Source organism: Rattus norvegicus, chromosome 3 (genome assembly GCF_021556685.1).
Source record: "Rattus norvegicus strain SHRSP/BbbUtx chromosome 3, alternate assembly SHRSP_T2T, whole genome shotgun sequence".
Lineage (NCBI taxonomy): Eukaryota > Metazoa > Chordata > Mammalia > Rodentia > Muridae > Rattus > Rattus norvegicus.
In genome coordinates this window covers 60,232,810-60,246,098 of record NC_141536.1, presented here as the reverse complement: position 1 = coordinate 60,246,098, position 13,289 = coordinate 60,232,810, and the positions used below count along the sequence as shown (strand labels likewise).

The 13,289-nt window shown below is 42.7% G+C and overlaps 1 protein-coding gene across 3 annotated transcripts in view; it reads left to right on the top strand.

Moving 5' to 3' along the window:
* Positions 1-13,289, top strand: part of Pde11a (phosphodiesterase 11A) — a 370,466-nt gene that overhangs the window by 237,783 nt on the left and 119,394 nt on the right. For all 3 annotated transcript variants that reach the window (NM_001127480.2, NM_080893.2, NM_001127481.3), the window contains 1 exon segment: positions 8,045-8,095. In NM_001127480.2, coding sequence (NP_001120952.1) covers positions 8,045-8,095 — 51 coding nt within the window.

Here is a 13,289-nt window from a genome sequence, read left to right as displayed (position 1 = left end):
TTGAGATACAGCATGGGAGGAGGGTGAGTAGGATTCTCCATTGGATGGAAGGATCAACAAGATACCCCATGGGTGGGAGGGTCAACAAGATACCCCATGGGTGAAAGGGCCAGTGTTTAGAGAATGGTAGAGCTGATACTTTATTTGCAAATATTTATTTGTGCTTGCTTTAATGAAACTCCATTCATCATTCCAAAAAGACAAAGACAAGATGTGAGGGGAAGGAAAGAGAAGGGATGGGAGAAAGAAAAGAGGGAGGGGGAGAGGAAGGAGGAGAGGGAGAAAGGGAAGAAACCTTTATGTTTACTGAACTTGCAAATGCTTGAGGTGAGTGGCTCCGTGGAGACTGAGGAGGGGCTGAGTCTCACACTCGGTAGCTTGGTCATGTAAGACAGACTGTGAAAGAATTTAAAGACCAAGGCAAGTCGGAGCTCATCAACAAAACTCAGTTACCAGCGTCAACTTCTAAATACTTTGTAAATTAACAGTGACACAAAAGATAAATCCATCTGGGATAGAAATTTCCTTGTGAAAGTTTAATGTCAGTTCAAGTGTCCCAGGGATCAGGTGTTTACTTTCCTGTGTAAGCTTTATACTAATTTTATTTAGCTGTCAAAAAAATTAACTACTGTGTATATTGTGGCCAGCCCCTCGCGAGCTACCAACATTTTTCATAGAGGAAGACAGTGTGGATATTATTATAACATTTTGTAAATTTTTGTCTTTTAAACTACTGAGATATATTTAATGAACATTTTAAAAATTCTGATCAAATATACTATTGTCTAAAATGTAAGCTGCGCCTCTATCCTTGCTATGCAGCGGAAAGCTTGGGAAATTATAAAGTTAATATAGCCTGGAACTGCAGAAGAATCCTTTAGCATATCCAAGGGTGCTCAAAACTAATAGTTAATGTGTATGTCTTCTATGTGTTGTTAAATTCTGTGCCTGACTATAAGAATTTGCTTGATTTTTGGTCATCAAATGTGCTGAATAGTTTTATTCATATATAAAACAGTGATAATTTTCTTTTGAGGATTATCTGGGCTGGAAGTAATCAGAAATTACTTCTTCTTTTCCTGCAATTCCGCCATAGATGGTAGGTTAATGAGGTTATGTAGTTCTATTCCTTTTTGAGGACTGTTATAATATAACAAAATGCCACAGACTGGATGGCTCTCACCCCGGAAATTAATTCCATATTTCTTGAGTCTTAAGGTCAAGGTCAAGATACCAGTGGTTTGGTCCCTTCTGCAACCTTTGTTTTTTTACTTACAGAGGGCTGTCTTCTTGCTGTATGCTTGCATGGTCCCTCCTTACTCTGTGTGTCTTCTGTGTCCTTTGTCCTAAGGTCCTGCGCTTGTAAGCACACCAGTCTCATTGGACTGGGTGCCCTCACCGCACCTCTTTTTACCTTAATTCCCCCCTCACAGATACTGTCTCCAAATATGGCGACATTCTGCGAGTTAGGGAATCAGTATGTGAACTTGGCGGAGTGAGAGACACAATTCAGCTCATGGCAGTAGCATTGTGGAAAATCTCCAACACGTTTGGTCAACATCCAGATTAAACATTCCAAAGGAAAACTCACTGGGAGATTTGGGGATGGGCAGAGGAAAATGAGTATCTTGGAATAGAGCTTAGCATTGTCTGTGGGGTCCATTCTTCCTCCTGTTGACTTGGGTCAGGGAGAAGTTGGGTAGCCATGTGACAGGGTAGTAGGTAGGCTTGAACTTCAGTTTAATGGTGAATCATTTTAGCATAGACATATCTCATTATGTGACCATCGATTGGCCCTGTGAAATACAGTTTTAACTAGTCCTTCCTGTATTTGCCTTGTCTGACGCTGTTACCGATACCTCTCAGTTTATGCTCAGCTATGGTGTCTGTTGTTACTCCTTCAAGGAAAACAGCACCTTTTCGACCTGCTAAAAAAGGAAGCTGGGGGGAATATGGGAGACTGAGATTCTTTTCTTCTGAAATGATCTTATGTTTTATGTGTCAGTTCACCAAATATGCTAAGTGACAACTAAGTGTCAAGCTTACTCCTAAGGGCGGGGTCCATGTTGGTGATCAAAACCAAGGCTAATCTTTGATTTCCTGGTCTTGTCAATCAGCGTCTCACTGCTGTGGTAAGTCACCTAAGAAAAGCAAAGGCCCATTCATGGTTTCATGGTCACTTGGCCTGAGTCAAGTCTGAGAGGCCAGGCTGGTGCCCAACTCAAAGTACCTGTGAAGGAATGGGAGACAGAGGAGAGAAGCTAAGGCCAAAAGGAGCCCCTCAGAGGCACGTCATCAATGGCCTACTTCTTCCAGTCAGCGTCCATCGCCTGCATTTCTACCATCTCCCAGTTTCGCCACCAGCTGAGGATCAAGCCTTCTACCCTGAGCTCTTGAGGGACATTTCAGACCCAAGCCACAATAATGGTGCTTGAGCTCTAGGTGGGTGGGGACACTGGCCATCGTGGTGAGCGATGTAAAAAGCATTCTCTTCACTCAAAGGACACAGGCGTGGAGAAGCGGCTTCTTGAAGTGAGCAGGGAGGATGTCACTGAAGACATGAGAGTCAACTTAATATCAAAAGGTGCATCCCTGCCAGGTAACGAGGGCAGAGGAGGCTCTCAGGTGCAGAAGAACCTGGTGGATTAAAGATCCAAAAGCACGCGAGTGGGGTTGGAGTGGACAGAAAGGGACAAGCGGCATTAGGGGCAGTTTGAAGGGTATCAGTGGCCAGATGGTCCTAGGCGCGTGCACAGGGTTGAATTAGCCTGCTAACCTAAAACCTGTAAGCAATCTGTAGGGGGTGCGGAGGAAATGTGGCAGATTTGTGGGAATCCCGTGGCTTTCATCTTGGGGATGGAATGGTCAGATTTTGACGTTTGTAAGTTTACTCTGTCTGATGGTTACATGGAGACCAGAGGCATTCACTGTCTGAGCTGAGGAGTTATGATGGACTGAAGGGAGAGGCAGAGATTACAGGAGGGTGGATATCACTTGGTGTGAGGGAATCAGTCGAGAGGAAAAAGTCAAGGATAATCCCGAGGCTTCTGGTTTAAATAAATTGCCGGATAGGACGCTACTTGCCAAGTCAAGAACAACTGTGAGAGAAAAGATTTGTGCTGTGCCTTAGTTTTGCATTGGTGCTGTAATGAATCTACAACGAGGTGAATTAAAATAACACATGCTTCCTATGGTGCCATTCTGGAGGTCATACGTCTACAAGAGACCTTATTAGGCTGGCATCGAGATGTGAGAGGTCTTTGTTCCCATGCAGATGCTGACGGACAGTCTGTGTGTCTGACTTTTCTGACCTTCACGCTGTGGCGCAGCTCCTCACCTTCGCTGCCTAGTCAAACCTCACACTGTGTCACCCTGGCTCTCCCTCTGTCCATCCTTACACTTGGAAGGACTGTGTGGAAACACTAAACCCAAGTACTTGCTTTGCAGTGCCAACCCCTTCTGTGGACACTTCTCTTGCCGATACCAGGCACGTCTTGGGCGTTCAGTGTGAATGACCTGTGAGGTGGAGCTGAAGTGTTGTTCTGTCTAGCACATGTGGAGAAATCAACATGTGTGTTGAGGCATGTTAAATTTGAGCTGCCAGCGAGTCAACCAAACAGGAACTCACAATGGTGGCCTTTGCCAATGTTAATGGCAAATACAGAGAGATCTGCACCAAACATAGAAGTTGTCAACAGGGACATGCTGTGGAAAGCACGGGGTGATGCAGCATCCCTGAAAGAGAGGACAGTCCTACAGGGCCACCATGTTTCAAGTGAAAGAGGAAAGACAAAGAAGAAAGCAACAGAAGGAGCAGAGAAAGGGGATGGAAACCCAGACGGGGTGCCACCAGGGAAGTCCAGCATGCAGACTTAAAGAAAGAAGGGAGGGGCGGCCTTCCAGTTCAGGGCCACTACACAGAGTATCCGAACATCTGTCAGTGGACCTGTCCCCAAGAACTTGGAAGTTTGAGTGAAGGTTTCAGGGCAGAGACGAGGGTGGCATTGAAACTGATGAAGGTGGGGTGGTGATCATAGTCACAGGTGATGAAGTTCTATGAGACATTAGCAGTATCTGCAGATGCTTTTAAAACCAGTGAGGCAGGCCTAGGGAGATGACTCAGTGCATCAAGGCCCTTGAACTTGATACCCAAGACTTATATTGTAGAAAAGGAGAACTGACTCCCACAGGTAGTTCCCTGACCAACACAGAGAGCGGGGGGAGGGGGGAGAGGAGGGAGGGAGAGCATCATTTTTGGTCACAGTCTTTGCAATAAGAAGCTGGGAGTATATCGAGATCACTTCTGTATATTAATCCATAGTCAGCATGTGACACCTGAATGGATACAGAAGTCATGGCCTTTCATGCTTCCACCCTATGTGTGTAACAACAGAGAAAGTCAGCTGGGGAAATAACCCACCTTGCCCTTCCTAGATGCATGAGTGCTGGTTGGGGCAGCCCATGTAAAGCTACAATAACTCAGAGATTGGTAAGGTCTGTGTGTGAGGATGATTCCCAACTCGGGGAATGTTCCACAGTCTTTCCAAGCACGTGCAGAGCCCTGGGTCCAACCCATAGCACTTGTCTTTCTTTCTTTTAATTAATTAATTTATTTATTTATTGAATCTACAGCATTCTGCCTGCATGTAGTACCTGAAGGCCAGAAGAGGGCATCGGATCTCTTTACAGATGGTTGTGAGCCACCATGTGGTTGCTGGGAATTGAACTCAGGACCTCTGGAAGAGCAGTCAGAGCTCTTAACCACTGATCCATCTCTCCAGCCCCATAGCACTTGTCTTAATTATTTTTCTATTGTTGTAAAGAGGTACCATGACCAAGACAACTTACAGAAGAAAGACTTTATAGCGGTTCCTGAGGGTTCGAGTCCAGGGTCGTCATGGCAGGTGGCATGGCTGAGGTAGTCAGGCGTAGTACAGAAGCTGTAGAGAGAACTCATCTCACACAGGCACAAAGCAGAGAGAAAGGGCTAACTGGGAACGGCTTGGACATTCGAAACACACCTCCTAATCCTTCCTAACTAGTCTGTCAACTGGATACAAAACAAACACACAAGTCTAGGGGGGTTATTCTCATTCAGATCAACAAAGCATTGAGAAAAATAATCCTACCTCAGTTTACAGAGACCTTTAGAAGCAATTAGCACCAGGTGCTTTGAAGAACTATGCTAAAGTAGCCCTTAGAAAGTCTCAGGATAAAAAAATAAATTAATTTAAAAAAGAAAGTCTCAGGACTTCTTTGTCTGGAGTAGCTTGATTCTCAGTCTTGGCTGTCCCGGGAATTGCTAGCAGGGACTTGCTACCCCTTCTCCAAGTTTACCACCAGGGCTTGATTGAAGCTGCAGAACAGTGAGAATTCCTTCCTGTTCCCCCCCAGGGACTGGACCTTTCAGGAGAAGGCAGTTGAAAGATTCTTGAAGTCAAAAGTGGTAACTCAAAATAGATTCCACTTGGGAGACTAAGGCAGGAGGATCATCCCAAGTTTGAGGTCAGCCTGGCTATGTCACGGATTTCAGGAAAGTCTGGAATATCATAAGATTCTGTCTCAGAGGATTGGGGATTTAGCTCAGTGGTAGAGCACTTGCCTAGCAAGCGCAGGGCCCTGGGTTCGGTCCTCAGCTCCAAAAAAAAAAAAAAAAAAAAAAAAGATTCTGTCTCAGAAAAGCAAAACAAACGGGACGTATTCTCCACCCTCTTGCCTGGTTCTGAGTCACATCACAGGAGATAGGGAGTCTCATAAGAAGATTCAAAGGCCAAACCCAAAAGCGTCTTGATTTTATTATTTGTCAATTTAAATAAAATAAACAAAGAAAATGTAATAGTCCTGAGAATATACCTAAGGTGATTTTCCTTAAGCCTTACTTAGCCTTGCCCTATGCACAAAATTAGTTTGATTCATCATAGATCTAAGCATAGAGAAACAAACAAGAAAGTTCTGAAAGACAGTACAAGCTGTGCACATATGCAAGAATGTATCATACACGTGCACACACACATGTACACGCACATACCAGTAACTTTCATGCTTCTCAGAAAAGACACATGAAACAGTAATCATAAAAATGGACAAGTATGCTAAATCATATTTTAAAACTTCAGTTCATTAAAAGCATAACCCAGCAAAAGCACACAGTTCACGTGTTTCATAGTCTCAGCTGCTAAGAGTCTGAGGCAGGGCAATATTCAGGGCAGCACGCTAGCCCTCCTCTTCAAAACAAGCAAACAAAAGTGCACTGTTACACTAGACTTGGAAGCAATGATTGTGAATATATATGCATATCTATTATAGAATTAATTCTAAAATATATGAAAAACCTTATACCTCACTTATAAATGAGTTATATGTGAGTTATAATTGAAATAAAATTATAAATGAGAAAGAAACTAATGTTAAGTGAGCAGAGAGCCTTAGTCTGTAATAGTTATTTGCTTCACTGATTCAAATAGTTTCAATTTAGTATTGTTAATAGGTTTTTTTATTAATAATAAAGGAGGTGGAAAATTGATTTAAGGAAAGTGGGAGCATGCTTTACTCACATGCTAAAAAAACCTGGCTGAGCACCATCTAGTGGCTGAGATTTGAATTGCAGTTTTGGGGTTTGGTTTTGGTTTTTCTGGTTAACTGTTGATTTTAAAGACTTAATATACAAAAAGGAATTGCAAAGACTAAGAAAATCTAAGACAATAATAAAGTAAGAGATTAATTTAATAAAATGGAGCCAAAAGTACAGAATTTTTATTGAAAAAAATATTGCATCAACAAAGATCATGATATATGATACCAGCCAAACACATATGGGGTAGACTTTTAATTGACTATTCATGTAGTCAATATATGTTAATGTATGTAAATTATCTATGTAATATTATAAGTAATTGTATGCGTGTAATAGATTTGTACTCTCGCATTAAATTTTCCTAAGAACTCTGAAATACAAACCCACCCCAGGTAATAGTGTTACAATTAACATTTTGCTGGCGGAAACTCATTTTGTTGTTAATAAGCAAACTGAAAAAAATGTTATTTATCTCACAATATAAGGTTTTTGCGAGTCCCTTCTGAAAGTGAAAGGAAATTGGGAACACTGTGGAGAAAAGAAATAAAGACCATGAGAACCATGGTCACAGTTGGAGACAGAGTTTACTTCCGGTAACCATTACAAGGTTTCATTTGAGCATTACAAAATTCTGCCATCATCTTCCTTGTTTCATACACACCTATGAACTCTGCTGCTCTACAATTAAGTTTTAAGTGTAATATGATTTTTTTTCTTCCTGTTGAAAATAATGGAAAATGCCCTCCCGCCTGGGGTTTCAGGTAGAGCCTCTGGTTTTCAAGAACGGCTGCTGTTAAACCGAAGGTGGCTCTGTAGTAGTATTCCGATGGCACTCCGCAGAGGAGATCCAAAGAGCCTAGCAAGTTCACAGAGCTGGGAAGTTCTGCTCTGAAAGCGTGGCTGCACAGACTGTATTCAGCCACTGGGAGGCGCTGTGTCTGCAGCTGTGTGCTTTCACCGTATCAGCGGTCCTCAAAAGTTCTTTCAATGACTTATTAGGTTGGCGTGTTGTGACATTGCTATATCATCTAAAGCAGAGTTCTAGGGCTAATTAGATTTGGGAAATTCTGGGCTACAGTTCAGAGGCAAACTGTGATTCTCCAAGGTTGGAAAGTGCAAAAAGATTTAATGGGTTCCAAGTTCTTCTAATAATTCAGAGAAAAGAGAGACCGTGGTACCATGTGATGACCCTTAAGGGTCACACACACCAGAGCATTTCTCAGGAAAGGTACTACTCTCATCCTTTGGTGACTGTGGTCTTGACATGCACCATGTTCCTTCGAGGATACTGGTATAACATAGTCAGCCTTCAGACTGTGTCACAGACGGTTCTTAGTCGTCTCTTGTTAGACATTGAAGTTCACTGTCAGGTCAAGGTGGTGTATGTGAACACCTCTCATTTTCCAGGGAGGAGGATTCAAGACAATCCCACCATGCCCATTGCTGACCTTCTGTCCTCTTCCCCATCAGGTGCTGTCCTACCACGCCACGTGTTCCAAGGCTGAAGTTGACAAGTTTAAGGTGAGAAGGGATTGGGTTGCACTGTTAGCACCTAAAGTTAAACTTTGACTGACTGTCGTCCTTCTCACTGGAGTGTGAGTCACAGTCCTGGGCAGAGTGGCTTGGAGTCCTTCTTTTTAGAGAGGAAGAAGGAAACACACAATAGAATAGTCCCTGTGTGTTTTACATGAGTCAGTATGTCTTTCCATGTGTTAAACATACAGAAACAGGGTGGGGGACAGGAGGATTCTATATAATAGGGTGAGAATCTGGACAGCTGACTTAGGTATTGGTTTTACTTCTAACTTAACAGTCCATTTTTAAAAATTTTAGAGCCTTATTCTCTTATTTATCTATAAAACTAAATCAAGATAATAGGATCATAGCAGCTAACATTTATCACATGCTTCCTGTATACCAGGAACGCTACAAGGCTCTTTTATGTACTGGTCCATCTCAACCTCACAGCCCTGTGAAGGGCTCTGCACACTATTTTTCCAGTTGAGTAAACCGGGGAGACACTGAGTGACCAGTATAACCAGTAACACGTATAAGAAGTTTGATGATCCACTCCAGCACTGGAGGTCTTAACTGTGTGCCTCCCTGCTGCTCAGGGACTGGTTCCCATGGCTGACCAGTCTATGAATGAGTTTAAGCTCAGGGTGAGCTCCAGCTGGTTCCCACGGCCACTGAGTCTATGAATGAGTCTAAGATCTTCCTTTATATCTTAGTTACCACTGTTTCTTTATGTGCGGTTGAGAATACTATCTTGTCTCCTTGGATTCCTACACATTGTTTTTTTCAATAAAATAGGAGTTCTGGGACATAGCTCGGTGGCATAATGTTTGCCTACAATGTTGGGGCCCTGGATTGAATCCCCAGGACTTCAGGAAAAACAAAAGTATATGAATGTTGGGAAAGTGATTTGTCTCCCTTTAAAAAGAATTGGTCTTTGCATTTTTCAGTTCTGTTTTAAAGTGCTGAGAATTAACAGGGAAAGCCACTGCATCTATAGGAAATATCATATGCTGTGATGTTAGTACATGATGGTGATCTTCTAGGAGTCCTGTCTGCACATAGATCCATTTTATCCTCATAGGGAAAGAGTGACACAGAGACCTTTGGTCCTGATAGTCCATATTAGAATCCAATCATCTGAACTTCTAAAGAGGACAAAGAAAGACCCAGAGGACAGGGATAGAAGTCCCCAGGAGGGCAAGGTACACAGGACAGGTATGTGATGAGTTGTTCATTGGACAGACACTTAAAAGGTCTTAGAATGGTACCGCAGGTCAAAAGGAGAGGTACCATTGCTGCCCCATGCCCAGGAAGGATCAAAGCGATCTAAACCATGGCAGTCAGGGTCTATTTGTTGTAGAAGCAAACTTGTTACATACCTTTTAGTTTGTTTCTGTCTCTGTAACAAAATACCTGAGACTGTGTAATTTATAAACAATAGAGGTTACTTAGCTTATGCTGCACAGGTTGAGAAACCCAAGGCGTGACTGACCACTGCTCAGCATCCGGTATGTGTACGTGCGTGCATGCGTGCATGTGTATGTGTGTATGTGTAGATATGTGTGTATGTGTACATGCGTGTGTGTGTATGTGTACATGTGTGTGTGCGTGTGTGTGTATGTGTGTGTCTGTGTGTGTGTGTGTATGTGTACGTGTGTATGTGTGTGTGCGTGTGTGTGTATGTGTGCGTGTGTGTGTGTGTGTGTGTGTATGTGTGTGTGTTAGACTTCTTGCTTCATCACAGCGTAGCAGAGGGCATCATGTGGCAAGATAGAGCAAACACTCCAGAGAGCTGCTCTAAAGCCCTTTGGGTAAGCCAGGAATCCATTCATTCATGATCCAAGGCAGAGCCCTCAGGACCCATCCATTCCCAGTCACACTTACCCACACCCTTACAGTGATCAAAAATTTCGGACACGTGGAATTTGGGACTTTAAATCATGGTATATGTTGACTAGGATATGAACTCCATCATGGCAGGAATTTTTGTATGTTTTCTTCATGGCGCCTTTCGAAGTTCTTGGAACATAGTGCACTCGGTAGGGCCACTCACTTGGTGAATGAATGTATGAATGAAAGCATGCAAGGAAGACCAGTGTTCTATATCTTAAGGCAGCCATCAAGAAAATATTAAAACTATAATATGAAATTATTTTAGATGCCAATTTAAATTGAATTTTATTTAATTTATATAAATTATATTTTCCATGAAGTATTTAAAACTTTTTTTACCTAAGTAAAATGTATCGTGTATGCACCAAAACACAAGATATTATATGATAAATCTGTAAAAGTTTGGTTTTGATCTATAAATTTGGAAAGTTAAACAATAAGGCAAGGTCTTATGACCTAGAAATCTGCTTAGTGGCAATACCCATCTCCTGCTAAAAAGATAAATCACATTCTGTCATTTCACTTTTGCTATAGTTATGATTATTCTTGTTGCCAAAGCAGGGAAGTAACCAGAAAGAAAACAGCAAAGTGCATAATGAACTAAATGAGACCATAAAAGCCTCCCATGACAACCTCCCAAAAATACAGCAAGCCACACTCGGTCTAGAGCTCTCTGCTTTGTGAAGGTCACCAACCTGCATTCAGGTTTCCTTCTTTGCTGTAGAGCAAACAGAACTCTAGTGTCTTAGAACACGCCGTGCTTTTCTATTTTAGCTCCCAAACATACAAAATATGAGGTATTTAAACTTGAGAACAAAGGGTTATTTCATCTTAAAACCATCAAGATTACTAACTGAACTGATTTATCCCAGATTTTATCCCAAAAGATATTAACTGGTATCCTATTATAATGTAATTTAGATATAGTAGTAATTTTAACCAAATGGCTTTCCCCTTGATATATAAAGTAAATAAAACATTATCCTAATTGATGGCTTGTGTCTATCGTAACTGCAGCAATAACATTAAAATGTAGTGTGTTTAGAATAATCCTGCGTGTAGTCGTGGGACATTTATGAAAACTTCAGACTCAATTGTATACACCTAAGTCAATAACTGAATAAATACTTTTTTCAACAGTATATGCAGACAAGACACATCTACATGCAACTGTGTTGTAACCTGTATTGTCTTTAGAACTTTTGAAAGTATGCATAGTTTTCTTTTAAACAGCATAGAGATTTAAATCTGGAATCAGTGTTATCCATGGATTTCCTGAGTTAAAGGATAGGTGAAAAGATAGTTAAAAAGTAGTCCTAATGTTTACTCTACCAGTGCTCAGTGATTCAGAGATGACCCTAGAGTTTGGAAAGATAGTGTTTAACTATCTGGTGGTAGAAAAGATCTGGAGCTCAGATGCACACAGGCATATGATCTCAATAAAACCCTGAGATGCACCACATCTGGGATGGAGAAATATCTCAGAGACCAGCAAGATGCAACCATTTACATGGGTCCGAGAGCCTTTCTGAATCAAGCGGAGCTCGCATGCCCCCCTATCTACATGTGAGTCCATGTTCAGCGTGCAAGCCAGCTCTTGGATCCGTCTCATCCCTCAGCCACCCATGGATCCCTGTTCTAAGCTGAAAACGTGAGTGCATGCAAAAGCCTGATCCTTGTGGTGGTTTTGGCATCCAGACTGTCAGCTGCACACATCAGGGACCGAATGCTTCACTGCAGCTCAGAGCAGGGACACATTCCTGCCAGTATGGCCATCAAGGGCCGGAAAGGACAGTGCAGGTGAAGAGGCCGCTTGGTGAGGACAGGGAAGGCACACTCTGAAGACCTCAGTAAACAGTGTGGGTGCCAATACTGCACCCTTCCTTATTCTTAGGTTACAGCCATTTGTACACATAGAGGGTGTGGCCTAAAGGGGGAGCTGACTTCATGTGAGTTAAAAACAAACTGCAGTACTCTCATGCCTCCTGGTTCTATTCCACACTGCTTCACCTGGTGGGTGCCCCCCCCCCATTTTAGAACACTGTGAAGGATCTGTCTGTTATTTCCTTTATTCTGATCCCTCCTCCTTGTCTTGTTGAGGAGAATTTGGAGCAATGTGTAGTGGCAGGTGGGAAAACAGGATTAGAGTTTGTCTCCATCTTGTTTCTGAGGCTGTGGTCAAACACCTGGATAAAAGCAATGTAAGGGGAATGAGTTCATGTTAGCTCACAGCACAGGCTATAATCTGTCACTGCAAGGAAGTCACCGAGGCGGGACCTGGAGGCCAAGTCCACAGTCGGGAGCAGAGAGAGAGCAAGAGCAGGCAAGCACGTGCCCAACTGACTCTCTCCACTCACACAGTTCAGGGTCTCCCACCACAGCCATGGTGACACCAATAGTGAGGTGACAGTAGCTGGGGCTTCCCGCCTCAGTTAGGACACTCAAGATACTGCCTCACAAGCACACTCCACAGGCTGACCTACCTAGACAAACCCTCCCTGAGACTCTCCGGGAAGGTCAGACTAGATTGTTTCTCGCTAGCAACTAACACTGACCCTCACTGACTTGAAAGCAAGTGTCCCAGCACAGACCAACAAGTGGATTGTCCTTCTTCAAGAAAGTCAGAACTCAGGATTATTTTCCCTAGTTCTGGTATTAGTCATACCTCAGGAAATAGTCTTGTTTGTTCATACACACACACACACACACACACACACACACACACACATGCATACCAAACTTCCAGGTACTGATAAATTAACTGCTCTTAGAGTCTGATTCGGATGAAAACGTCAATAAATTATCCTTTATGGGCTTATTGCCCTGTGCATTAGTGAGCAGGCCAAGATCCAAAGAATGTTTTTTCCCCCTCATTAACATTTACTGTTCCATGAACTTGAAATGAGAAGGTGACATAGGGAAAATTTGTGCAGATTTTAGTGCCTGTTTATGTCTCTTCAGCTCTGTGCTAACAGGAATAACATATAAAGACCATATTGACAATTAGATCTCTTTGAAGACAACTAGTTTAAAGGCTTTTAATAACCCGAGGAAGCCAGCTGTGATCACACGAGAAAACGAACTTAGCACACCAATTATATGCTCCTGTGGTTTTATACAGTTTCCTTGGAGTCCATTGCTATGGACAGACCTAACAGCTATCAGCACCTCCTGCCAGCCTGTCCATTAGCATCAACCTGTGGACATTCTCAGGCTACAGTGCCTCCTTCAATCTTCCCTTCTTCCAGTTCAGAATCTCATGGGTTACAGCTGCAATCAAAGACGAGGCTCTTTTACTGCCCGG